Source organism: Vanellus vanellus, assembly GCF_965231255.1.
Source record: "Vanellus vanellus genome assembly, chromosome: 8".
NCBI classification, from domain to species: Eukaryota; Metazoa; Chordata; class Aves; order Charadriiformes; family Charadriidae; genus Vanellus; species Vanellus vanellus.
Window position 1 is genome coordinate 28,156,014 of NC_138913.1, and position 27,634 is coordinate 28,183,647.

General features: G+C 43.6%; 1 protein-coding gene across 1 annotated transcript; it reads right to left on the bottom strand.

Annotated features, from left to right (window-relative positions):
- Positions 1-1,392: 1,392 nt before the first annotated feature.
- On the bottom strand, positions 1,393-27,392 carry EHHADH (enoyl-CoA hydratase and 3-hydroxyacyl CoA dehydrogenase; the record flags this gene model as incomplete). Its single annotated transcript, XM_082487321.1, has 8 exons — positions 1,393-2,663; positions 10,383-10,724; positions 12,749-12,790; positions 16,600-16,704; positions 17,014-17,125; positions 18,577-18,749; positions 19,510-19,613; positions 27,319-27,392. The coding sequence occupies 8 exons, from the start codon at positions 27,390-27,392 to the stop codon at positions 1,393-1,395; spliced, it is 2,223 nt and encodes a 740-aa protein (XP_082343447.1).
- Positions 27,393-27,634: the final 242 nt, after the last annotated feature.

Sequence of the window (27,634 nt, forward strand, 5' to 3'; positions counted from 1 at the left end):
GGGTAGATAAAGGGCAAAAAAAGATATATTTAGGAAAAAAAGCATGCAGATTTTTCTAACACAAGCCCCTCCACAAATAGGAAAATCTAATTCTATCGTGTAGAGAAGCGATGGACATATATATAAAGAAAGAACAAGCACATTTTCCTTTGTCTGCTTTTCCATATGATATAATATAATCTGTCATTAGATAATCCAAGAACTTTTATTAAAATAAAAAGCAAAAGTTAGACATCCAATGATAATCTTCCTGAGAAGGGAACCCAGACCAACCTCTTTCCCACACTGGACTGGAAGACACATTCATTAGACATGAGAAATGGGAGGCTTTGTCCCAAAGCTTCAAGCCTGGAGCAAGTTTGGCTCACTGTCTCTCTGCTTTCTGCTAGAGGTATGCCGCCTCCCTGCATGCTTGCAGCAATGTTCCTGCCTGCACAGCTCTTGAGCCATTTACTTCTCAGTTTGTCCTCTGCCCATGTGAAAACCCGGTAAGTGCCAGGCCAGGCTTCAATCTGGTCAATTAGAGCACACTGAGCCCCAAGACCTGGTAGCTATAGGCAGGCAAGATGGGGGGGTGATGGCAACACATATCTACACTTAAGAGATGCCAGAAGATGTTTCTGCTTGGACAAAGCCGGGTGGGGATAATGATAACAGAGGATGGAGTCAGGATGCAGAAGGCCAGTGGTGAGCCAACACCACAGGGCAGGTTAGGCAGGTCAATGCGTTTGCAGCTTTTCTGTCATTTATTAGAATCTCCTCTGCAGCAGGGAGGAGGGACGGTACCAGCCCTGCCCCTTGCTCTCTGCTCAAACCTGCTCTCTCCAATTCATTTGACTTCACCTCTGAAAGGCACTGCACCCCTTGTGGCAGTGGGAAGGGAGCAGGCTCCAGCTGGCTGTCTTTTGGGAGATCCAGGGAATCCAGTGGAGGTGAGCTGCACAGGAAAGACCTGAACAAATTGGGAAATAGACTTAGGGTAGGATCTGGTAGATCCAGTCAGTCTCTGGTGAATAGTGACCATCTCTCTCTTGCCTCCTACCCTGATTTGCTTTGTGGGCTGTGGATGCTGCTCCCTCCCTTTCACAAAGACAGACTGGAAGAGAGGTACAGCTGTGAAGCCCTGAAGGCCTTTACACAGCAATGTCCAAAGAAGGTGCGTGAGGCTGGTGCTGAGAAGAAAGGGTGGGTGATGGCAGTGGTTACCTGCAGCAAGAGGGGGATTGAGATCAATCATCGGCCAAAATTATTCCCTGCAAAGGCTCAGGAAGGCCAGTGACATTGTTTATGAGCCTGTAGCACTTTGGTTTTGATTGGAAAAGACAGTGCAATTTCAGCACCTGTTTCATAAGATCAGCCTCCATTGAATTTATATAGGAGGCATCAATGAAATCACAGCTTGTTGCTCTGCCGGCCGAGGTAGGACATCCACTCTTTGAGGGGAGGGTTCCCCATAGCTACCAGCTTTTTCAGGAAAGCACTGGGCTGTAGCCCGGGAACATCAGGGTGCACCTCGGAGTATTTCTGCAGTTTAGCCAGAACGCGAGGGAGCCCGACGGTGGAAGCATAGAACATGGGGCCACCCCTGTGCTTTGGCCACCCATAGCCATTGATATAAATTACATCCAGGTGTTCTGGGCCTGATGCTATTCCCTCAGCCAGGATGTCAAACCCTTCATTGATAAGGGAAAACAAACACCGCTCCAAGATTTCCTCCTGGTCTATAAAACGGGTCTTGATGTGATGGGTGTCTCTGTACTGAGCCAGGAAGTTGTGAAGCCATGGATCTGGCTTGCCTATCCTGCCCCCAGCCTTCTCGTACTGATACCAGCCTTTTCCAGTTTTCTGGCCGAACCTGCCATTCTCACACAGAAGATCTGGCAGTGGGCTGTAGCGATGGCCATGCCGCTGGCGGGCAGGTGTCCCGGGAGGTAGTAAAGCCCCAGTGAGGCCCTGGCCCTTTCGAGACCTCCAGCCCACATCCAGCCCAGCAAGATCAGACATTCGGAAAGGTCCTATCTTAAACCCAAAATCTTCAAGAGCCTGATCTACGGCTTCTGGTCTGCTTCCTTCCTCTAAAAGGAAAACTGCCTGTTGAACGTATGGGAACATCATTCGGTTCCCAACAAACCCAAAACAATTCCCTACCACCACTCCCACTTTTTTCAGCGCTTTGGCTAGCTGCATAGCAGTGGCAATGGCGGTGGGGGATGTGTGATGGCCATAGATTATTTCTAATAGCCTCATCACATGAGCAGGGGAGAAGAAGTGCGTGCCAATGACCTGCTGTGGGCAGCTCGTGGCAGAAGCTATTTCATCAATGTTCAGGGCTGATGTGTTTGTACACAGAAAGGCCCCTGGCTTGCAGATTCTGGATAGTTTGTGGAATATTTCCTTCTTGAGTGCCATGTTCTCAAACACAGCCTCAATAACTAGATCTACATCCCGCAACACATCAAAGTCCACAGTGAACTGGAGACATGCAGGGTTATGGAAATCCAGGGTGTGGGCTCCCTGCTCCATTTTCATAGCCTCGCGTTCCAAAAGGAGCATGACAGCTTTTCTTCCCGTGTTCAGATACTCCAGATTCTGCTCAAGAGCTACCACAGGTATGTTGGCCTTAACCAGAGATGTCACAATGCCTCGGCCCATTGTTCCCAGCCCTAGGGATAAAAGTGAGACAGAATCAGAGACTATGAACAGAAAATGTTACAATTAATCACTTGACAGTAGCAATTCCTTTGTATCCCCAGGATAAAAAGCGGAAGCCTATGCAAAATGAGTGGTGCACAGACAGAAAAAAAAGAATTGAAGACTGGGGAAAAGGCAGGTGAATTCTCCCTTTCAGTGAGCCTAAATGTTTGAAAAGCAGTAGCATAAAGGCAAGTTAATGTCCTCTCAAGCTTACAAAATACCAATGGGATTCACTCTGGTGTGTGCAGCCCATGTGACTCATGCCTTCTCCCTGCAAAGTTTTATACCTATGGAAACCAGCATCCCTTAAGAGTTAGAACCTGGGGATCAAAGACAGGAGATCTGAGTTTCAGCTTCAACCCTGTTAACAACTCGTAGCGGGCAGTTTCATAAGCAAGCTTCACCCTGAGAATATCACTGCCTCTCTGTTCCTGTGAGATGGTCCTTTATGGGCACTTACAGAAGAATACTAGTGTAAGCAAGCACAGCGCACCCAGCAATTTTAAGACCAGCAAAGCCCAGACAATTGGATTCTCCCTCCTTCCAAGCTTCCTCCTTGTCCCCTTCCTCTTCTCCCTCTGTACTTCATAGCGTGATCTTTGAAGCAAACAAAATTCAGCTATCTTGGACACTGATTTTCTCTAAACTTTGTCTCTAATGTTGTGTAAGTCTCCTGTCACCAGGTCAAACAGCATGGAACTAACACAGTGCTCTTAATCCAGATTTCAAGATCTTCTATCTCCTTTTTAATCACTCTGGAACATCAGTAGCCTTTTGCTTGCTGTTCATGCTTTCTATCAGGCAATCTCGGCCCACTGGGAACTCTCCAAGTCCTCCAACACAGGCCATTCCTAACTTCTGAAGATTCTCGAAGACACAGTCCTCCTTGTCCAACCACACAGTTAAAGCGCTTGTCCAGAATTCCTGTATCTGAGCATCCATTCAAGCTGTATTTTTTTTTTCTCCAAGATCCACAAATGCGCTACAACCAGCTCATACCCCAGGAATACCAGCGTAGAGATTACTGGCTTGATTACTTCCCTCCTTCTGAGCCCTTCCACCAGCTCTGCCCTCTATTACATTAAATGAAGCTGCACGCTTACACTTTCCTGTGATACACAACTCACATTATTTATCCTGTTCTCCCACGAGGGAGGCTTTTTGGACTAAGTTAATACAAACTAGTAAGAGAAAGCCAGCACAATTTTACCAGCTTTAAAAGTGCGAAGCATCTGAATGGGAGGATTATTAATATCCTAAATAAAGCAACAACCAGACAAAGTACAGGTTTGTTACAATTCTGTAAAAATGTTTTTTTTTAATCCCAGGTTTACAAATGAAAGTCAGCTAAACAAATAAACAGAAACAAGGGGATTAAAAAATTTGCCTAAAGCAGCTTTGTAAAGAAGAGCTGAAATTATGTCATCAGTTAAACAAGTTCCAACAATGAAGGTCAAACAAGGTAATATGTTTTTCCGGCAAGCTACACACTCTTGATTTAGTTCTGTCCACCCTCAGTTTGTGTATACAGAAGACATTTAAAACATTCCCTGCTTAGCCACAAGAAGACAGTTTTTACAGATGTCACTATCTGGCAGTCTGCTTATAAACCATTACACTCCCAAGAAAATGCTTGAGTCCCTTTCTAGGAAATTAGATTTGCTACTTCATAATCAAGTACTACTAAAACCTAATTTGAAAATAAAACTAGAATAATATGAATCAGTTCTTAGTATTGCAGTGTCCATGGTTTGCTGACTGAAAAACCCCCAAACGTAAACAGCTCCTCCCACTGTGCTCAGAGCTTGGATGTGGCAGCAGGGACACCAGAGACATTGTTTTCCTTGTCTTTGGTGAGCTACATAGACTGCTTTCTTCTCGGACAGCGTGGGAGGTAAACTCACCACTTCATGCATACCCACCAAGCCCAGCCTCATCTTTAAGGCTCTCCTTAGACACTGAGGGTTCGCAGTTGCACATCTGGGTTCTTCACGGCTCCCTCTTGAAGTCTTTTCTTGCTTTCCAGGGTGGAGACCTAGGATTTCTCCCTAGAATTTCCAAGCTCTGCTAAAGAAATAACGCACACATCCTGGGCCTTATTAACTCCTGTTCTTCTCAGCTTCAGTCTCATGACTGAAATCTTAGCAGTTCTCTCACAATATGAACACACTGGTTCTTCCTAAATCAAAACCTCTTCCACGAGCAGAGATTCTCCAGCCTTCTTTTCAAGGGAAGCTCTGCAGGGGTGTTTGCTGATTCCTGTTTGCTTTTGTCCACACATAGTATGAGTACTCCTATCTAGGTTTTAGCCATGCCATGACAGACAGGCATACATGCTTGTAGTACTTCCCTTTCTAGGCCATGGGAATAGGCTTATAGATAAGATATGAGCTTGCCAAGCTTGTTTCTGACCTACAAAAGCTGTCTCTCAACTTACTACATAACTCTTCAGTGGCCTGTGTGAAACGATGTTTAATGAAGCTGGCAGAGAGAGTAATGAAAGCCCCAAGGGTTTTGTTACATTAGAGCTTGCACAGCATGACTCCCCTGGAAATATTTTCTAAAACTGGGCTATAAAACTACAGAGAGATTTGGCTATCTAGATGGGAAAGAAGCATTTCTGAGGACTCCCCTTTTCAATTTTATAAAGCCAAGTGATCTTGGGGAAGAATATATTAGAGCAGAAAAAAATGGTAGGGAATCATTGGGCCTTACATGTGTAGAAGTCTGTAGAAGAAAGAGAAAGAGAAATGTCGCATGCTCAGCTCAGATCCCACAGGCCAAAACATGGCTAGGAACTACTCCAGAATTTCTACTGTATGTTCTGGTTTCTTCCTCAATAGTGCTCTCACTTCCCCCAAACTATGAAAAAAACTATATTCTTATCTTCCCCGCAAGGGACAGTTTTCAGAGCTGTGTTACCATCTTTCATGCCCAAGGCACATCTTTCAAAAGAAGACTGAAATCTGCTTCAGGAAAAAGACCAGTGTCTAGCCATCTTGCTTCTGGCCTTTTGTTGTGAAATGTAGCTTTGACATGTAAATAAAAGTACACTTGAACCCATGTAATTTCAGGCCAAATATGGATATGACAAATCCATTTGCTGGGCAAGCTGAGTGAATAATGACTGTTAATTATGGATCTGCCACATGAGGTACTTAGAATATGAAAAATCATGCAAAATTAATTGAAGGACTTTAAAAACAAATTTCAAAGCAAATGAACACAAAATATGTACAAAGCCACTCATGTACAGTCACACACACAAAAGAAATACAGATCAGTGGAAAATATTCTTAAGTATAATGAATATTTGAACTTTAAAATGCCAGGCAATGGAAATAATACTTTAGTAAAAATATGCAAAGACTGTTCCAGTTTTCCTGTTAAAAACAACAATGAGCAATTGGCGGTGGCAGACTGCTGCAGACTGGAGCTGCTCCCTTCTCTGTTTCAGGGTCTTAATTTCAAGCAGAAATAACATGATACTCGAGGCAAGCAGTGAGCTATAGGAAGACTGCAGAAGGGACAGAGAAGAACACTTTTTCTGGGTGATGAGGAACCAGAAAAAGTGGAAAGAGATGGGAGCCAAGAGTTCAGAACAAGAAGAAGCAAATGAAATAGGTGACATTGCATGTGGCTGAAGACAGCTAAGGACAGCTCGGCCAAGAGCAGGAGGGATCCCACATCGATGGGTGTTACCTGCTTACCAGTCTTTCATTGAGCAAACTGCAGACAAAGGCAGCTGATGGGAAACCAGCGCCACACAGGAATGATTGCCAGTTCATCAGCAATGCTATCTATCAAGCATACCCACAAAAATGAGAGATCATCCTTGATGTTAAATCTACATTAAGACATGGCCAGTAAGCGATGCGCCAGCTCCCTCCAACAAGTTCCTGCTAGTATTGGACAGACAGGGAAGCCCCAAAGCAAGGCTCCACTAGCATTCATGGCACTGCTTCCATACCCTAAAGGTCCTCTGTGCCTACGGAAAAGGTACTGAAGGAGGAGGAAGTCAACGCGATCTTCTCAGTTGCTTCCCATTGTGCAGTGATAAAAGACAGAACGCAGCAGCATAATGCAACATGGTTTTGGTGTGAGAAACGGTATGGCACTGTCTACTGGAAAACGGGGTCTGCATGACTTCTGAGCATCCAAAACCATTTCGCTCTGACTGCCCTTCTCTCTGCAGTGAAAACAGAGAGACCCTGGATCACCTAGGTAGACTCAATACTTACATGGATGAGCAGCACTATTTTAAAAGGTGTCAGTCCCTCAAAAATCATCCTTTGGATTTTGATTTCTGGTGCTGCAGGAATGTACTTAAGATCAAGAATGTGAAATTACGAGATACTGTACAGCATGGTACTGGATGGAGAATGACTTTTTGTTATAGCAGCCTGAAAGAAAAAATACAACTGTGTTGGCATGATCTATGACTGTCTCTAACAGACTTGCAATTTCGCTGATATCAAAAGGCAAAATAGGAGGAAAACCTTCCAGAGGAAGCAGAAATAGCACTGTGTGGTGGCAGAAAGATGTAACGGAAAGCAGTGGCACTTAATATGGTGTGGATTCAGAGTTAAAAGGAAGTGATCAATAACCTCCAAAATAGGAGATGTCACTTATCAAATTAAATATAACACGAACAACTAGCATAAACAAAGTGCACTATAACTGTGGGCTACGGGGGCTGTATCGATAGAAGCAGTGGTTCAGAAAAGTCATCAGGAGTCTTGATAAGCATTAAGGCCCTGTGTGCAATAATAAGCTTTAATGACCCTGACCAGCTACACCTGGAGTCTCCACCCACATGCACTGCCCATGGGCCTCAGAGCCCCATTTAAGCTCAGACCTGGGCCTTTAGTCCCTTTCTAAGCTAAGCTGGAGGAGTTGTGGTGTTTTACTGTGGCTCTGCCAGGCTACGAACACTGTTGATCTGGACCGCAAGCCTGCAGATTGGCTCCCCAACTTTACCTTGGACCTCCATCATCACGTGAACTTTGCTGGATCATCTGTCTCTCTAGTAGATGCTGGCTGTGATCTCTGGGTCTGCCCTGCTTGCCTTGCTCAGGTACTGTAAATAATTGATACAGCAGTGGGTTGTACTGCCATCCAGAGGGAGAAATGGGTGGATAGGAACTTTATGAAGTTCAGCAGGGGGAAAGTCCTGTATCTGGGGAGGAACAATCCTACGCACCAGTATATGCTGGGGGCTGACTGGCTGGAAAGCAGCTCTGTAGAAAAGGATCTGGGGGTCCTGGTGGACACCAAGTTGACTGTGAGCAGCAATATGACTTTGTGGCAAAGGCTAATGGTATACTGGGCTGTGTTAGGAGGAGTCTTGCTGGCAGGTTGAGGGAGGTGATCCTTCCCCTTTACTTAGCACTAGTGAGACCATACCTGGAGTATTGTGTGCAATTCTGGGCTCCCCAGTACAAGCGTGATGTGGAATTATTGGAGTGAGTTCAGCGAAGGGCCTCTAAGATGATTAAGGGACTGGAGCGTGTCTCATATGAGCTGAGAGATCTGTGACTTCAGCCTAGAGAAGGCTCGGAGGAATCTTATCAATGCATACAAATACCCGAGGGGAAGGTGTAAAGAAGAGCCAGACTCTTTTCAGTGGCTCCCAGTGACAGGATGAGAGGCAATGAGCATAACCTGAAATATTGGAGGTTCCATCTGAACATAAGGAAACACTCTTTTTACTGTAGGGGTGACTGAGCACTGGCACAGGCTGCCCAGAGGGGCTGTAGAGTCTTCATCCTTGGAGATATTCAAAAGCTGTCTGGACATGGTCCTGAGCAACTGGCTCTAGGTGGCTCTGTTTGAGCAGGCGGGTTAGACAAGATGACCTTCAGAAGTCCCTTCCAGCCTCAAAGATTCTGTGGTTCCGTCCCCCTAGGAGGTGTTATTGTCATTGGCTCCCCATGCCTGGGGTGCAGCTGCTCCCTGCCAGTAGATAATTAACAGGATGTGTTGAATATTGCTAATAGAAAAGTTGGCTGTTACCTTGAGCATACTAAGTAGAAGCAAGGAAGAAACATCTTGGTACCTGGTCTTAGCATAATTACTGCTGGAGTACTGTTCCTGCTTTGGCTACGTGTGCTTTATGAAGTGTTGAAAAATTAGGGGAAGTTCAGAGTCATGAAAATGACCAGAGTGTCACAGATTGTGCTCTGCCCCAAAAGGATCAAAGCACTTAGTTTATTTATTCTGCAAAAAGTATGGGTTAACTTGAGCATTGTTTGTAACCAGCTACAGAAACACTGAAGCTTGGGGGTAGAGGTTGGGGCAATTTCAGACCAGAATTCAGAAACCTGTCTGGAGATGGGAGGCAAATACTTAATCCAATGGATAGGAGATGTAGCCCAGCTAGTTCAGTTTGGAAATAACATATGGATTATGCTTCTACTAGAGACTTTCAAACGGAGATTACCTTCGTCCTTAGAATTCCCCCTAGCTCAGCACCAAAATAAGATGATCAGATCTAAACAGCCCTTCTGGCTAAACTGTCATTGATGTTGGGACTTTGCAAATGTATTATTCTGGCATGATTTATCAGCATGCAGCAAAGAATACTCATTCTAGTCACCAGATCATTCCTACAAGACTTCAACACAAGCCCTTTCTGCCAAAGCACACATTGCAGGACTGACCTGTCTGGGACTGTATGTGTCCAAAGTGCTCTGCTCTTCAAGTCACATGATAAACTTGGCAATAATTCATGTGTCTTTACCTGAATGCTGCAACAGCCATGGATACTACTCACAAGGTTTGTGGACCAATGTTTAAAAAACATTTTCATTAAAAATACAGCATGGCAGCTACTGAAGAGAAGGGAACTTCCAAAAAACAGTGTTTCTGTGGCCTGAAATGAGCTTTCACAGAGCTCATATTGCAGAGCACAAGGGGCTTGAGAAGTACCCAGGAAAGAGCAGTGTTGATCTGGTGAGCTTTCTCTGAAACAGAATGGATGTTTTCCAAGTGCTCCATTACTTATCTAACCATTTTTTGAATGCTGCTATCAACAGGCAGAGCTGAAAGATACTTTTTTTTTTTTTTTTTTAAAATCTCAGCAGTGCATCAAAGGTTTTATTTAAATTGCTCTTATAAAAAATTAATGAAGGCATTATCTTGCTGGGCTACAAAATGGCAGGAGTGCATCCCAGTGAGATGAAATCTTCTTAAAATACAGCTGTCAAAACATTTTTGTATTAATATATCACTGAGTGACTCTGTGCACATGCACTTGCAGTACAGAACTAGACCAGGAGGAGGAGAATTTCATGCAAACCTGCTTATAACATGGAACAAAGCCAGGACTCAAACCAGCAGTATTTAAAAGCGAACAGACTGCTTATGGTCCCAGATGAATCTGTCTCTGAAGTGAGAGGAAATTATTCTTCCAAAGAAAGAGGTGTCAGCAGGTAACAATCTAGTGGGATGTGACTTGCCATCTGAATTTGAGCTTACCAACGCACTGACAACTTCCATCCTTGGATGTCACCTATAGGTGTGGAGTATCTTTGCCTGTGATGGGTACCCCCGACTTTGGTGAGTGACTGGTAGGGAATCCCACTTCAGCCTTCTGCCATGAGTAAAGCCCGACTGTACTCATCTCACCTTCAACTCTGCTGTTAGCTGTGCAGTCAGCAACAACAGCAGCTTTTTCATTCTCTTACCTATCACAGCTGCTTTACGGATGGGCTGAGGGGATGCACTTTTCCATGAAGCTCCACTGGGTGTTGTCCACTTCTGCACCGCTCTCTCTGCGAAGAAAGCATACTGCAGTGCTTGGGCCTGGCCTGAAGTCAGCAGGACGTTAAACAGCTCTCGCTCCTTCTGGACTCCATCTGCAAAGGGCTGTTCTGTGGCGGCTTTGACTGCCTGGAAGCACAGCTCTGGAGCCAGGCACCCGCGGGCCTGTTTCTTCACCTTCACAAGAGCCTCACTGAGAAATGCTTCCATGTTGGGCAATTTTGGAACTGGCTTCAGGCTGAGCCTGCGGGGTCCCAATGGCTGGCCTGGGGGTAGAAAAAATGGAGTTACAGAACAAAGCATCCATATCTGGAAGATTACAGATCTTCACCCCTTTCTACGTAGACTGGGAATGCAGTCTTCCTCTTTTCCTCCTAAGCTCACTGCATTAGGGCTTGCCTGGCACAGTGATCTGGGTCTAGAACTTAAGTGTCTGACACTTCTGTTTAGCTTTCTGTTTGCTCTGACAATTGTTCAAGTCCCTTCTCGGACTTCAAAAAAGCAAGATTTAAATTTCAAAGAAGTAATTCTCTCCTTCCTTTTCTCAGCTACAGAGAATGCCTTGACTTTTCCAGTTGTCTTATTCTATAGTCCCAGCTGCCATGTTCTTATGGCTCTTTCTATAAGCTTCAGGACTAAACTTTTCCTCCATTATTATTTAGTACTTGGTGCCCAATCAACTTTGCTAGCCAGATGCACTCCAGCCAGGGTCCTGATCCAGGCATTTATAAGACTGAGAAATATACCCTGACTTTAATTCTTCCCTGACAGCAGGAGTCCTTCTAGTCACTTTGGGACTAACCAAGAGGACAGCTCACACAGCATGAGTTGGGGAGCAAGTGAATAACAAGGGGGAGTTCATGCTTCTTTGTCAGCAAGGGGTGAATCAAGCAGCCATACAAATACATGAGGCTCATTACAGACAGGTTGCTATGGTGATACCTAGAAAGGATTTTAATTGAGAGAAGTTAGTTACATTTCAGATGCCAGAATTCTCTGTCCTTTTTTTCAGAAGTACAAGCATTGGTGCCTGCTAGGGAGATCTGTGATCTGACCATACTACAGGCTGTTCTTATGCTCTTAATGGCAGCTTGCCTCAGTAAAGACCATGGAGGAACAAGATCAGAAATTCAGGATATATCCCTTTAGTATTTCAACAATATTCCGCATCCAGATTGTTAACTAACTGTGTAGCAATGTTACTGCACTGACTGCTGCAGTGGTGTTGCCAGGACTGCCACCAAAGCAGGATGGCGGGTGGGCCTCTTCTAATGAGAATCTTATGCTGAGAAGCCCCCTGGTATACAGTCTCATTGCCATAGCTTCTCCTATATGAGCTCTGCCACAGAAGCATGCTTCCTTCACAGGTGGTGTATTGCATCCAGCTCCCCTTTTTCTTCCTGCTGTCTGAGTTAGGAAAGTGCTAGTGCATCAGCAGAAGACTCAGGAGTAGGAAATCACACACAGGATGCTGAAGGGCAGGAATAATGGCAGCACTGCAATCACAGTTGCCCAAAGAACATGTCCTGACTCTAGCTCTTCCTCCAAGGCCAAGCATGTTTACAAGGAAATAGAACTATGCATTTCCAGGATGAGTTAAGATAATGATTTCCTGAAACAATGGTCTTCAGAGCTCAGGCTTTTTAATTAAGCCTTTTAGAGAACACAAAAAGATGAACACTCACTATGTAAGTAGCTTCCCTTGTAATCAGTGTTCATAAAAATAATGTTTTCACATTGACAGTGAACATACTTTGTATCTGCCAGTACTACAGGATTTAGTCAGGATAATGCCCTTTTATTTTGGAATCCTGTGTTTCTCCCCTAAACCTATGCTTTTAACCCAAATATGCTTTTTGCCCACAGTCCTTTATTTAGGACTTAATAGTAGGTTTCATTCAACACAAGAGGACACCTCAGGTTTGTCCCAGAAAGTGGATCTGATGGCCGGAAGGCCGCTTAAGACTGGGCAGATCAAGGGACTTCATATGACATTTCTGATGTGTGAAGGACTAGTAAAAAAGGAATACTACTGGGAGCCTTTAAGCTTGGTCTTCAGATAGCAAATAGTACTTGTAAGCACAAATACTGATGGGGGACATGAGACAGTTGCTCAGAGTAAAGAAAAGGAACTTTCCTCAGGGTCCTGTAATAACTCTTATTTAGCTGTAACCTAAATAGTTTTGCTAAGTATTTCTACAGCATCTCCATGCAGTGCCTTTGCTTCTGCAATGCTAATAAGAATCAAGGGCATATTTATGAACAGGAAAAAAACGATCTGAATCCAAACCTGGGAAGAAGAGATCAGTGTGGGACACCCACAGCTTGATTTCTGAAATCAAAGCAGCAGGAATATGATGAACAGTATCATACATCGGTGCTGCAGGGAAAGTGTCATCCATGCCATGGAGCTAACGCAGATACCTGTTTTGTTTTACTAGGGTTTGTAGTCCAGGTGGCACAAAGGACAGATCAAATTTATACAATTTCTAGTGGCAAAGGAAACATGTAAGCATGCAGTATCAAATATTGTGCTATTTAAAGGAAAAAAAAAAAGGCATCCTAGAGTTGTAAACCCTTGGGATGCTACAAGACTCCACATGCAAGAGGCAGAGCTAGCCTAAGAGTCTTCCCAGTGCAGTGAACTGCTTGTGAATTTCTGAGAAACAAAGCTGAAACTGGACCCCTGCTCCTCAGGCTTGCAGTGGTTCCAGGCCTGCCAGAGACAAGTCCAGTTTATGTCAGATCTTTCACAAACTCATTGTGTCAAAGGGGCACTTTGCTAGACCTTATGCCTAAAGAAGGTGGCAGCCAGAATCATGAGCCCTGGAGAGAGATAAAGATCTCTTTATTGTACGTTTTCCCAGAGATGATGCACTAAAGGCTCTTGCAACAGTAGCTGAAAGCTTTTCTACAACAGTCTCCATTTAAAGCATGCAAATACCTAACAGCAGTTATCTGTTACTCCTTTGGGTTTTATGAGACTCAGAAGAAACACATGCTTCCTCCACAGTTGCTCCTAGTGGTTTACAGTCAGAAACTCATAATCATCTTTCCATGCAGAGTCTTATACCTGTGGGGCCTGAGCTAGTCTAAATTGAACTGATTTTCATTGGCTCTTTGGTGCAATCCATTGATGCTTTTGTGCTCTGAGAAGATAAAGCAGATGTGGATGGAAAGCAAGGGATGATTATATATGAAGGGAGAGCTTCAAAGAAGGATGCTGTGCAGAAGACCAGCAGCCATTTTTTCCTCCAGCCAAGGAAGACTACAGCAGGCCAGCAAGAGGTGGGCAGCATAAACTACAAGCTACTGTCTGCCACAAGCAATTACAGCAATTTTTCAATTTTGTGATGCCATCAGGTGGACAAATTATGTAATGCAGCTTTGAATGAGTGTGGTGATTATCAAGCATATTTAATGAAAGAACATTCTCATTGTCTCCAAGGATTTAGCTCCTGTCTGTTCCTTTTAAAACTGCCTTCAAAAGTAAAGATATTTTCTTTTGCCTAAAGATGGCCAGGAACACATGCTTGCTTCCTATCTGCAATATATAATTACTGTTTTAAATTAAAAATTTAACTTAGAATCAATAATTGTCTCTGTATACTCCTGCTGTTTCAGAACTCCTTTTGAAGGTGTTCTTCATTAGGGAATAATCCATAAAAATGTATGCATGAAGATGCTTTCCCAATATACCTACCATAAAGGCAGTTCTGTCAACTGTATATCAAAACTGTAATCAAGGACCCTTGCTTCAGTAAGGCCAGCCATTTGAGACTGATTTCTTGCCATGAGATACTGCAGCTCCAGTGCTGAGGAAGCGTTAGAAGAAAATAATTTCTGAATTGATTCTTTGAGACTTATCTTGCAGTACAGCTTTCCCAGGAATAGAAATTCCACCAGTGACAAAACTAGTTATTTAGCCAAACTCTTCTGTAAGAAGCTAGCAGTTGTTAGGCTCATGTTTAAAAATAAAATAAAATAAAAATCTCATCAAAGTGCTGCATGCCATACAAAGACAGTGGACTTTTGTGATGGCATTATTTTGTGCAACTCTATCTCTGCTTTTATTAAGATTATCTGAAAAGGGTTCACTGAAAACAGAACTCAATATGAACAAAAACCAGACCAGCTATGCAAGACTGTCATCTCTTCTGCAGCCCTGAATTAGTGCTTGATGTAGAGAAATAAAAGTGCTGGCTTGCCTTTGTATGGCAGGAGAATTACATTAACTTTAGGCAAAGGCCAGAGCCAGGGATGTCTCAAAAGGAACATATGGACTCTGGGTACACCATTCTTCCAAATTATCAGCTAACCTGAGGCTAAATTGTGCATCAAAACTTTTCATGGCCTTCTGTAAGGTCTAAGGAGAAATTTTTCAACCAGGAAAGAAAGAAAGATTAGCTGACTTACCAGTATTTTTACTGTTAAAACACATATTGTAAATGCCAGTAAAGCTGTTGGGAAGAGCCTGAAAGAATTTTTACAGTCCTGTTGGAGTTGGTATGTAGTGTGATGTGAAACTCCTTCAATGACATTGTTCATTTTTACTGGGGTAACTCAAACCAGCAATAAACAGATAGAAAATATACCACTAATAATGAGTAAGACTGGGACAGGTTACCTACTGAACATCCAGCTAGGATCCTTGTATGATTATACAATTCTCAAAAAAAAAAAAAAAAAAAAAAAAAAAAATTTCTTGGTAGTAACAATTTCCAATAAAGACGAAGCTACAAAAGAGGAATTTGCCAGTAGTGGACATAAGTTCCAGAAAGCAAGTTACACTGAGCAATAGATCAAAACTATACTGAGGGTACATCAAAAGGAACACTTTTTTGGGTTAATTTGCCTAGAAGAGTAGTAATATTTCACTGCTCTCCCAACAGATGGAGAAACAGTGTTCTCATTCAAAACAGATGAAATCAGGGAACCAAAGTATCTTTGTCTTTCTTAGAAGCAATACTGAAGTACATCACACATCTTTCTAAAGAATTGTATTTAAATAGACCAATTACCTATAGGGAAAGAGAAACGAGGACTGCTTATATCATCAGTTCTGCACTAAAAATGAAGCCCAAAAATACTGTAGGATGAATACAGTGAGAAGGAAGGGCATCTCTTACAGAAAACCTAGCCAAAGAATACCCTTTTGCACCTATCTGGTAAATCTCAAGTTCTAGGGAAGTATACAAGACACCAATGTTTAAGAAAAGCCTGTTCATTGAACTATCTTAAAAATATGGTGCACTGTGATCTAAGACAAAGCTTCAACTTCTAGCACAGGAGAAGTGCTCCTACAGAGAAGGGCCTTGTTTTTAGTGAAGAGAACTGCAGAAGCAAAAGCAGCACCCCAGCTTGGAAAAGTATTGCCTATAAAGGCAATGTGATCAAAGCAGAAAGGGTTTTTCGTTCCTTGCATTGTGACAGAGCTCCAGATGAAATACTGATTGGAGTCTACGGTCTGTTTCCAAAGGTACAAGAAGGTCAGCAGTGGAAAAATATCCTGTTTTCTCTCAAGGTAATGCTCCTCATGCTGAACAAGGAATGTTCCTCTTCCTGTGTTAACTCCATTTTGTTATTTCTAAGGCGGGGAAAAAAATCTCTCCACATCCTTCCCATCTCCACAGGACATTTTCTTACATAGCAGCTGAAGGATTAGGGACAGTCACTTACAGACTCATGGATCATTAAGTTGGGCTGAAGATGTGCCAGCCTCTCCACTGAAGGGAGAAAGTTATTTTTTGATCGGCCATTATTGGTGGTGCAACCAGAATACATGTGATACCAGCTGTGATCCAAAACTATATATGGAAAGAGCATATAGTCCCCAAAAATCAGTGGAGTGCAGAAGCCCAAAGGAGCGTGTGAGTTTGGATATATAATTAAAAAGCAGGAGGACTTGATATCTATCTATTCTCCAAATCTGCATTTGAATTTCTGCAGCTCTCCAGCATCTGAATTTTTCATTTCGGACAACAGAAAACAAATTCTGCAATTAATTCTATCTTATATGGATGCCAAAACTCAATGAATGGAGCATATAAATTGGAGTAAACTGGTGGGCTTTGTTCTGACTCTCTCCAGCCCTGAAACATCACCAATTATTTCTTGGCATTGCTACAATTCTTTCCTTACCGATCACTTTGTTTGCCAAGCGAATTGCTGCCTCAACTGTGTTTTCTTCCACAACTTCATCAACCAAGCCCAGCTTCAGTGCTTCAGTTGCTGGAATGTGTCTTCCTGTTATAAAAAGAGAAATAAGGTGACTATAGTGGGGCATGATGGGCAATTTCATTCTTTTCCATCTGATCAAATGACTTGTGTGTAGCTGACTTCAAATATGAGACATGCTCATTATCATGCATTACTAACTACATGCCTCAGAAGCATGTATGCCCCTTTCTTAGCCCATTGTGTTGAAATTCAGTTTGCTTCCACTAACAAGTAGCTACATAGGTAAAAAAAAATTTCATGTTTCTTAGACCAAGCTGGTGGTATGACTCAATGCCATGTTCTTATACAGAGCAAAGCCAAGGCACAGTACTTTACCTGTAGTGATTATATCCAGAGCAGCCGGTACCCCAATCAGTCTGGGTAGTCGCTGAGTGCCTTCAGCACCTGGGAGTAACCCAATGGTGACCTCTGGTAAACCCATCCGTGCCTAAAACAAAGACAAATTCAACAAAAAATCTTATTAGAAAGAGTGATAACTACAAACTGAGCAGAATAGAGGAAAAACAAGCAGACCCACTTCACACATTCCTCCTCTCGGAAGCCTCAAAACTTCCCCACAGAAACTTCATCCTTGCTTTTTGCCACGTAAGACATTTAAGACATAAACCCACTCAACCATTTCAAGATCTTGTGTACAAATGCACAGGAACAGCACCACTGTTAAGTGGATGTATGTGTGCTAGCACAGTACTGGAGGATAGCTGTGACGCCAGCTGCACCCCCCAGATTGACACATGCATAAACTAATGCTTTTAAGTAGCTGTTACCAAATGCTGGAGGGCGCTCTGTGACTTAACTGTTACCTCCCTACTCTAATTCTCGGAAGTTTAGTAAAGGAAAATTAGTACTGAACTCTTCCCTGATCTTGGTGCAGTTGACATTTAGTAGGGTTATGGCAGAGAAGCCAGGGGCAGCAAGAAGGAGGGTCTTGTCTTCCTTTAAAAATCTATCTAGATTTTGTTGCCTTGTGTGTTTTTTTGTTGTTGTTTTTTTTTTTTTTTTAAATAAAAATAGTTTGCACATTTCCCAATGAGGTCTTAAGAGATTTGGAGTCACTTTAAGACCACTACTTATGGCACGCACCTTAGGTGGCATATAGGGTGATGCAGAATACCTCTTTATGCTGTTACAGCGACCCACAATGTCATGGAGAAAGTGATTCACACTGCGAAAGTGAGGCGATGGCCCTACCAGTGAAGAGTCTCTATAAGGAGACCTAATACTGCTAAAAGGTAGTTCAACATTCCTGAATCTTGGAGGAGGGTATTCAAGGAAAAAAAAAACAACAGATCATTCCTTAAAAGACTTAAAGCTGTCTTTTGGTCAGAGTGTTCCTTGAGGACCCAGAGCTCCTGGGGAATCAAATCGTAAATGCTCCATGCTAGCGGAGTTCAACTACCTATTGCAACTAGGCCACTAGCAGAAAGAAATGCAAAATTCACAGGGCTGGGGAAAAAAAAAAAAAAACAAGAAGTAAGAGAGAGTCATGCTGCATGAGCCAGTAAGATACAGCCATCTACAACAGAATATACGTAATGACTACTGAGACCTAGGGCAAATTAAACTTGGTTACTGAAGCTTCTATGTGGTCATCTTATTCTACTAGTTACAAACTAATTTTATATTTAGAAATTACTTGAAATTACTTATTTAGTAAGACTTACGAAGGCATGTCAAGGGTGGTGTTGTAGGTGAAGAATGTCTGAGCACACAGACTTGCATGGTGTAGCTACAAAGCCCCGCTCCTCTGGGTAGATGACCCTGGGAAAGGCATGCTGTCTCACTGCTCTTCAGGAGCAGTGTCCCACCCTGTCCATGGCTGTATGTATATAGTTCCCATTGCCTTCACCAGCCTTTCTAGTTTGCAGCATGTGTTACCTTCACATGTGCAATCCGATAGTGACAGCCAAGTGCCACCTCCAGGCCTCCTCCCAAGGCAACGCCTTCAATGGCAGCCACCACAGGCTTCTCACTCCTTTCTATGAGAGAGATGATGGGGCCCAAGACAGAACCACGTCTCGTTGGAGAAGAAAATCCTTGAATGTCAGCTCCTGAGTTAGCACAAAGAGATTAAGAGGAGTTAGTGGGCAAGGCAGCGACTGGAACTATCCTTCCCTCTGTGCCATTGAACATATTTGCTCGCAGATGATCAAGTCCTGCAGAGCATGCTGCTGGTAGGAAAGTGGTTAACAGGAATCAACCGCTTTTTGGGACCACCTTCAAGAAACCCTGGTTCCTTAAGCCTGTTCAGAGAGCTCAGGGGAAGGCTGTGTACAAAAATACTTAGTAACTGTAATGATCATGCAGTTACTACAGAAATTTGCAGACATTCTTGGTGTAATTAAAAAAAAAGTTGAGCCTAGAACAGTTAAGTGCAAGTTACTACTAAGAAGCAATGAAGAGCTCCACAAAAATTCTCTAGCTTCCCAGGTCTCCACAACTGGAGAAGACAGATTATTTGGTACTGCCCCACCCCAGGTATGTTCCATACACTGAAGCAGTTGATGGTCCAGAGATTTTAGACAAACAAAGCTCTGGAGAGTAAGGAGGCACCAGTACATTAGGGAGATGAGCAGCTGTCCCCCATTTCATCATGAACAGACCAGATTGTTTCTGGCCTGGACAGTCCAGCTTGTCATGTGCCCCATCTCAATTGTGGCACAGCAGAATAGAAAAAGCCCACTGTCTTGTGGCCATTTCCAGCAAAATCAGGACTTTTATCAGCAGTGTTACGAGGCAGAGAATTTTCATACAGTGGGTGGAGAGTGTTTCCTCTTTTTCTTGGGCTATGTTTGATGAAAAATGTCTTACCTGCACTGAATTTCCCATTTTCGCCACAAATCATAACAGCCTTCACTGAAGGATCTGCATCTGCTCTCTTCAGTCCATCCTCTAATGCCTGGAGAACTGTCAAACTGAAATAAGAGATTCAGTGAATGACAATCAACTACATTACCCTTCCAAGAGGCGTTATAAACACCAAGTGTCCCAGTGAAAATGAGCTGTATGTCCAAGCAGGTCTCTCCCCTAGCCTGTCTTCTGCCAGAGCCTCTCTGGGTGAACCCTTTTGTTAGTCTCCCTCTTACTTCAACAGCAAACACCAAAATCCAACAAGCTTATGACTGCTGACCTCTCGTTCACTTCCTGAAGAGTCATCTTCTGGCTATGACATTGCTGTTTCCTAAGCAAGCAGCACAGGGAAATGTTCTTTTGAAAACGTCTTTATGAATTAAACATTCAGATTTTCAGGAAAACAGTTTAGCATAATTTAAAAGTAATTAATGCTAAACCACTGACAATCTAAGAACTTTTTTAAAAGGGAAAGGAGCTGCAGGGATAAAAAGTTATCTTTCAGACACCTGACAGCTGGTGCTGTGCTGATGATTATAATGCTTTCACCTTGCAAAGATCTGTATATATGTCCAAACTTAAACCTGTGTGGGATCCTGTTGAAGTGAATTTGGGCCTACAATACTATATCGAACGTCTTATTTTGTGTCATCTGAACATATTTCCACAGACACAAGCAGTAAATGTGGCCAGCAAAGAATTAACAAGGAACTTCAAAATGGAACAGTAAAAGTATAAATAGTATTTTTAAAAATCAGATATTAAAAATAATCTGACCTGACTGTATGCCCACTTTGCATTTGAAGCTTTTAGAAGCTAATTTATGTATACATATGTGTGTAGGATGGACATGGAGAGTCCAGTCTGTTTTAGGAGACTGACAATAAAGAAGATGGTAGGTAAAAATAGAAGCATTAAGGCCTAACACTTTATTAATAGAAATATTAACACAAATGGTGTGTTCCTATAAAATAGATACTAAAATATATTCATATATGCACACTTGTAAGTATATAAGCGTATACATAGTTTGTGAGAGTGTGCATGTGTGTATGCATACTACATACGTAAATATGCCTCTGATTCAGAAAACCTGAGCCACAAGCAACTGGAGGAATACTCAAAGAAGTATCATACATGCTCGCCTCATCCTTTCTAAATACAGCTTCTGTTCGTAGACCTTCTCCAAACCATAAGCCCAGCTTTACATGTAACTTGGTGGCTGATGTCCAGTGGAGAGGAGGAGCGTGAATTAGAAAGATCTGATGGAAAGGCCTGATATGTACCCAGTTTGTGCATGTTTTTCAAAATATTTCAGGGCATTTAATCTAAAAAGGAAGCTTGTAGATGAAAAATATATCACTGTACTCATGTGTAACACTTCTAAGCGTGTCCAGGGTGGGTGATCACATATTTATATAAGGCAACAGCTTGCAGCATTGAAGTCGAAATCCATAGACTGAAAAGGAAAACCTGGGGAGCCCAAGAAGGTTCCTGCAAGCGAGCTGTGTCCTGCCAGCCAACCTCTCCACATTCTTCCTTCAAAGTCAAAAATTAAGAGAAGCTATCAGCAAAGTCTATTAATCAGGGCTGTTGGCTGAGGGGGGCTGCTAAGGGGGGTCTCCGGGATCAGCTGCTGCCTGGGTAAGGCCATGCTACGCCAAAGGATCAGTGGGAGCCCTGAGACCTGGCAACCAGAGACCAAGAAAAGTCTCATTTTTGGAGAGAGAACAGCCGGTTATGTACCAATTGCCTCATCCAGACATCAAAGACAACTCTGAAGTCTGACATTAGTAATGGTTCTGAAAGCTGAAACTTTAAATGAGAATAATTTGGCTATGACAAAGAAAAACTATCTGGTGACTCAGTAAAGGTCCTTCCAGTGCATATAGTTCCACGTAGCAGAATATGAAAGCCTTTCCAATTTTAATAAATGGTTCCATATTCTGTGGGGAAAAATGCATATTATCATTTTGTTTTTCATCTTGCTCCCTTCGGAACATCAAGTACTGTGGCTGCTGCTATTTGAGGAGGACTCAGGCTGCACCCAATGCTCGCTGCTCTTAGAGGTCTCTTTTTGCATCAGTGGAGAGCCGGGCCATAGAAATACCAAATTCACCTTGCGGCTGGAAGATTAAAGGAAAAACCATGATGAAATGTCATTACACTTTACAAACCATGGTGCAAAGAGGGGGAAAAAAAAATATGTACCAGGATTCTGAACAAATGTTAAATTACTGATTTGAAAATAATCGTATAGAAAAATGGCACAATTCTCTCGGGAACAGACAAGAAGCAATCGAAGCATTTCTGTGTCTGTTGCAGGCACGTGATCAGCAAATGCAAAATGCCCATATAAAAGGTTTGTCTGCATTAAATGGAAAGGTTCAGGATTTTATGTAGGAAATTAGTTACAAGCCCTTAGCACTTACAACAATGTACTCTTACCAGAAGAAAAATTAATCATCAAGGCTGCCACAAAATAACAGTTCAATACCTATGTGACCTGTATTAAGCCAACAGAACTATTTTTGCCAGAGAATAACTTGACTGTGTACTCTCATAAATATTTCTTCTCCCTCCATAGAATTTTTTCCCAGTGGGAATTTTTTTGTGGGACAAAAAGGAAGAAACATCATGATTTTTTGTGGTTTCTTGTTCTCCTAAGATGGAGCAATACGTTTGCCTCAGGATATGCTATAGTCCAACACGCAGGCTGTATTGCTTTGTAACTCGCAAATTATAACTGGTACTAAAAGATGTAATTTTAGATTAAAGCATCGTAGTAAAATGTATGACAGTAAAACTACAAAAATACTCAAGAGTATCACAACTTCAAACAGCTAGAGCATTAAAGAAACAAAAAGTTACCATAATTTGCATAAGTATTTCATTACTGTGACAGTGTCATTCATTTAACTGTAACAATGCAAAAATTTACTCCGTGCATTCCAATCAACGCTTAATCCCATGCTATGTAGTCAACTCTACCATGTGTACTATTTCGACTGCAAGAAAAGTGATTCTGGTATGCTGATTCAGCATTACGTGTTTCAGAAACACACCGCATGTGCACCCCAGGGTTAGAGAATATTCTTGTAGATGACCACACCAGGTTATTTCTATTTTGCGTAAAACTCATTGCAGTGATGATGTGCTGGATTTGTGACATGGTTGTATTATTTACCTTAATAATTTCAAGTTTTAGCTAGAGTTGTAAATGTGAACTTTAATTTAAAAAAAAAAAAAAAAAAAAGTAATTTAAGGGAATCCTGAAAATTTACTTAGTCACCTTTAAAGCAGGGAGACTCGAATCTACCAGTAGCAAATGCTGTTTATGGAAAACATACAGGTCTGGTCCTTTCCCCTTGTGCTTTCCCCAACATCCACAATCACATACATTCTTTTTAGCATCGCTTATACATCTGCTGTCTGTGAATTCACCCAGTCCCTCTCCGATTCTGCTGATCCCATCTGCCTCCACAGGCTCCTGGGCAGCAAGCTCTGCATTATCTGTTTTAAAACAATCTCCTGCTAGTTTAATCGAATGCCCCTAGTTCAACTGTTGTAGGATTTGGTAAAGGGTTATGCCTTTGATTTATTTACTTCCTTTATGATTTTGTAAACCTTGACCTTATTCTTGCATGGCCTTTTCCTCTCCAATCTGATAACGCTCAGCTTTTTCAGTCTGCTTTCTTAACGCACTGCGCCATCCCTTGGATTATTTTGGTTGTCCCTTTCTAGATTGTCCCTATACGTTCCTGCAAATGCAAAATCCATCCTGATAGTACCCAATATTTTGTGGGCTTTTTGGGCTGCCCTGGCACATCGACCTGATGATTTCACAGAGCTTGCCAAGGTAAGGATCGCTTCCCTCAGCTGTAACTGCCAGTTTTGAGCTCGGCATCTGGTAAGCTTGTCCTGGGTTATATTTTTTATTTAAATAACTTTTATCTATTGTTTGTTAGCATGCCTTGATCCACTCTTTATATTTTTTTGTCTTAATTTCCAGTTTTCATCTCTCCTGTCATATTTTATGGGTTTTCTTGTTTTCGTTTGAGTAAGCTTTCCACTTCTTAAAAAAAATAATCAAACTTTTCCCTCGGTCATCTTAGCTTTCTCATCAAGCCATGTAGGGCTTTTACCCGATCACTGGCTGGCTGAACAGTTTACCTGGGCTTCTAAGTAAACTTAAAAAAAAAAACAAAAACCAAACAATATCCCAAACCCAAACAACAGCAATCCAGCCTCCACCCTTGTTGCAGGCTTCTTGCCTTTTGGACAGCTTCCTGCAGTGTTTGTGTTTGAACTAACTGCTGGCTATTTACATAATTCCCTTCTTGAAATTGAGTACTGGTGAGCTGGATTTACCTGGTCTGCTCTCTCTTGCTTCAGTGTCAGATCCAGCTGTGTAGTAGTTGCTGTCACACAGCAGCTAATACAGTTTGAACAGAGTTATGTACATAAATTGCAGCCAAATCCAGAACAGCATCCTTTCTGTGGGGTTTTAGAATAGTTGTTTTAGGAAGCAGACACTTACTGCATCCCAGAATTTTCTCTCCGCGTCTCATCGTGATGTGGTGCTGATCCAGTCCAACACAGGTAATGGCACTCTCCCATCGTTGCTACCTATCCGAAGTTGCAGCTTCTCTAATCTCCTTTAAGGTTTTCTGATCATTATGCTGATCAGGGGTCAGAAGGACAATCCTAGCAGCCAGAAAGCCTTTTCTAATCATGACTGTTACGCTGTTATACTTTACATAATCCCACATGTACACTCCCCTACCCCATGTCCTACCCTATCATCCCCGGAGCTTTTCTGCACTTGTCAGCTCAAATGTTGAAATCCTCTTCCAAATCCTTCTTAATTTTCAGTGCCAGCAGCCTGCCTCTGCTCATGAGGTGTGTCTGGTCCTTTCTCTTGCAAGCCTTGTCTGTTCCCCGAAATTTCCCAGTTCTTTGCATATCTAAATCCCTTCTTTCTATGTCATGTCTCATAAATGCAGATCTCTGAATACTGAACTTCTTACAAACCAGGGAGAAAAAAACCAAACCCAAACAAATCAAATTTGGCACATGCCATCTCTGCTGGTGGAGAGAAAGATTAGCTTGAAGGGGAGTCTGTGTGTGGGAGCCAAATTTGCTGCCAGACTCACAAGTCAGCATACATTCCTCGGGAGGTACCTGCACAGTAGCGGATGGTGTCAGACAGGAGAAGCAAATTCCTACCCACCAGTGGCTTCTAAATTGCTAATGGCCAGGGTGATGGCCTGGGAGCTGGGAACACAGCACTGAATGCCAAATATAATGGGGGGAGAGAGGTGAGGCTGGAGCAGAGCAGCAAAACCTCACCAGTCTTTAAAAAAGCATCTGTGCCTGCTGTGAAATTAAATTTTCAGGATCGCAGGAGATGGCTCCTGTCTGTAACTTTCGCTGCCGGCTGTCACCTACGTAGTGAAACATTTCCAACAGCAATCACAAACCTGCTCCCCTATGGTCCAGTATGTAAACTATACAGAAGGAACACAGGAGGATCAGAGTGTGCTCTACCTTTCTGAGCTATAGCCAGGTCTCAGCTAAAAAGCTACCTGATGGCAAGTATGAGATCATTATTGATTCCTACTAAAACAGGTATTACCCTGACGTGATCAAAGACCACAGGCATGTCTCAAGCTGCGGCTTCATGGTAGCTTAACTGATTTAAATCCATGTCATGCAGGCTCCCATCCTTCCCCATGTACTCCTACTCTGTCTCTCGTGCCAGCACTGCTCCTCCTGCCATGGCACAAGGAGCTGACACAGAGCTCAGCTGGCTGAAAAACCAACCCAAACCAACTGGCTGCTGTTTAGTCACATTTGCACCCTGAGATGGCTTACTACTAGTCACAGGAGAGTAAAGGCTATGAGGAACCATGGCCAGGATCATCTCAGGTGAGCCTGTATGGGTGAAGTAAGTACTTGGGTGTCTCGGGGGCCTTTGTGTTGTGGGGCTGTCGGTGGGTAAGAGTGTGGGCAGCACAATACAGGTGTGTGGGGGCAGTGAAGATACATCACTCAATGGAAACTGCCTTTTTAATGGACCTAAAGAGTTCTGCCAGGTCTTCTGTCTCCCTCCCAGGGCTGGGGGAGAGGACCACAACCACACCATCTGTTACACGTGATGTGTCAGAGCGGCACCCTGCTGTGAGGGCACTGCAGGGTGACAAGTAAAAGGTAGTAGAGGCAGGGGTCTGTCCTGAAGGGGCTGTTGTGCAGGCGCACGCAGCTGCTGTTCAAAGGCAGAAGGCAACTTTGGGTTTTATCAAGGACTTATAGAATCATACAATCGTCTACTTCTCAAAAGAGGCAGAGTTAAGGTTCCTTAAGCTCATACCTGTTGCTCTGTATTTTGTACTTTTCACGGTAAAGCTGGAAAGTTTACCGTGGGCACAGCCTGGAAGTTTTCCTAGACTGGTCTTGGGCACAGGAGGTCCAAGGGATGTCTTGCACCTTGCAGTTCTGGGAGTCCTACATGTCTAGTTCATCTAATCTTGTCAAGTCACTCCAAGTTTGTTTTCTCATTATAATTATCTGGGCATGTGAAAATGATCTTACTCCACTTTTAAACATGTTGCAACAAAAGCGTGAGCATTGCCAGTTACTGCAATTTAGCTTGCTACAGAAGAGCAGCAGGTTGTATTCCCTATTCGTGCTCTTACTTGTCTCTTTCAGCTTCTTTTTAACAAACTTTCTGGTTAGAAGTCGAGTGTAGCTGCAGTAGATTTTTTTTTGGCTTGTGAATATGCACTGAATAGATGCTATGGTCACTGTTACAGAACAGTTCTTCAATTACAGCTGCTTAAGAAGGGCCTATGCGGTACTCAGAACTAAATGAACTAAAATGCACACCTTATAACAAATTATTTAAAGCCAAAAAGCACTTATGTCCTTTTCAAAACACATGAAAACCTAAAATTTCAGGGGCTCCTACAGATTGGTGTTTGCCTTTGTTCTTCCCTGGCTCATGTTTGAGATCGCCTGGGGCCTTTCTTGACCAAGATCAGTGTTTAGAGGTCAATCCCTCGCTCATTTTTAAAAGGAAAATGAACTGCCTTTGCTGCGGATGGCCCTGGCTGTGGTTCAGCGCCGGTGCCAGCTCTTCTCGTTGAACCACCTCTGCTCCCTTACAAAGCCCTTTGCCCCAATGCCTGGAGAGCCCAGGGACATGCCAAGCGAGCGCTGTGGGGCCCGCAACTCAACTGGCACCAAATCTGAGGGGAAAAAAACTGGCTTTCTGCTGTGCAATTTCTTGCTGGAAGCATCATCTTGACACTTAAAGGCTAGAAGGTGATGAGAAACACACGAAGCTTTTAAACGCCTTCCAGGGGAAGGTGACAGCAAGTACAGATCGATGAGCCTGACACCTCTGCTGTGCCAAAAAAAAAAAAAAAACAAACCCACTAGAAATTGTAATAAAAAAGCCAAAGTCATGGAAAAAAATCAGCATGTTTTTTGCAAAGGCTGGTGCAGGTGTTTGGAGAGGTCCATCGGCAGAGGCTCATGTCGGGCAGCCTGTCCTGGGACCGGGAGGGGGGACGGGGACGGGGACGGGACGGTAAATGAGGTGAAAAGGAAGGAAATCGGCGAAGCCCCCACCCCGCTCCCCAAGGGAGGCCAAGCCCGAGCCCGCCGCAACCCCCCGAGCCCCGGCTGGGCGCTTCCCCGAGGGGCGGCCGCCACAGAAAATGGCGGGAGGGGGCGTGGGGGGAACCGGTGTGCGGCCGCCGTTACCTCAGCGCGTTGACCGGCGGGTTGCGGAGCCGGATGACGGCCACGGCGGCGGCGCCCCTGCCGTACTGCGCCATGCCGAACCCCCGCCGCTCTTCCCCGGCCCGGCCCCCGCCGGCAGCCCGGCCCTCCCCGCCGCCACGGGCCGCCCACTCGGCGGGGGCTGTGGGCGGCCTGCGGGGAGGCACGGGCTCGGCGGCCTCCGTTTCCTCGGGCGCCGTGGTACCGGCAGCCCCTCGGTGCGGGGCACGGCACCGGCGGTGACCCCTCTCTGGGCCGGGTGTCACGGCTTGGTGGTCTGCAACGCGCTCTCAGTGTT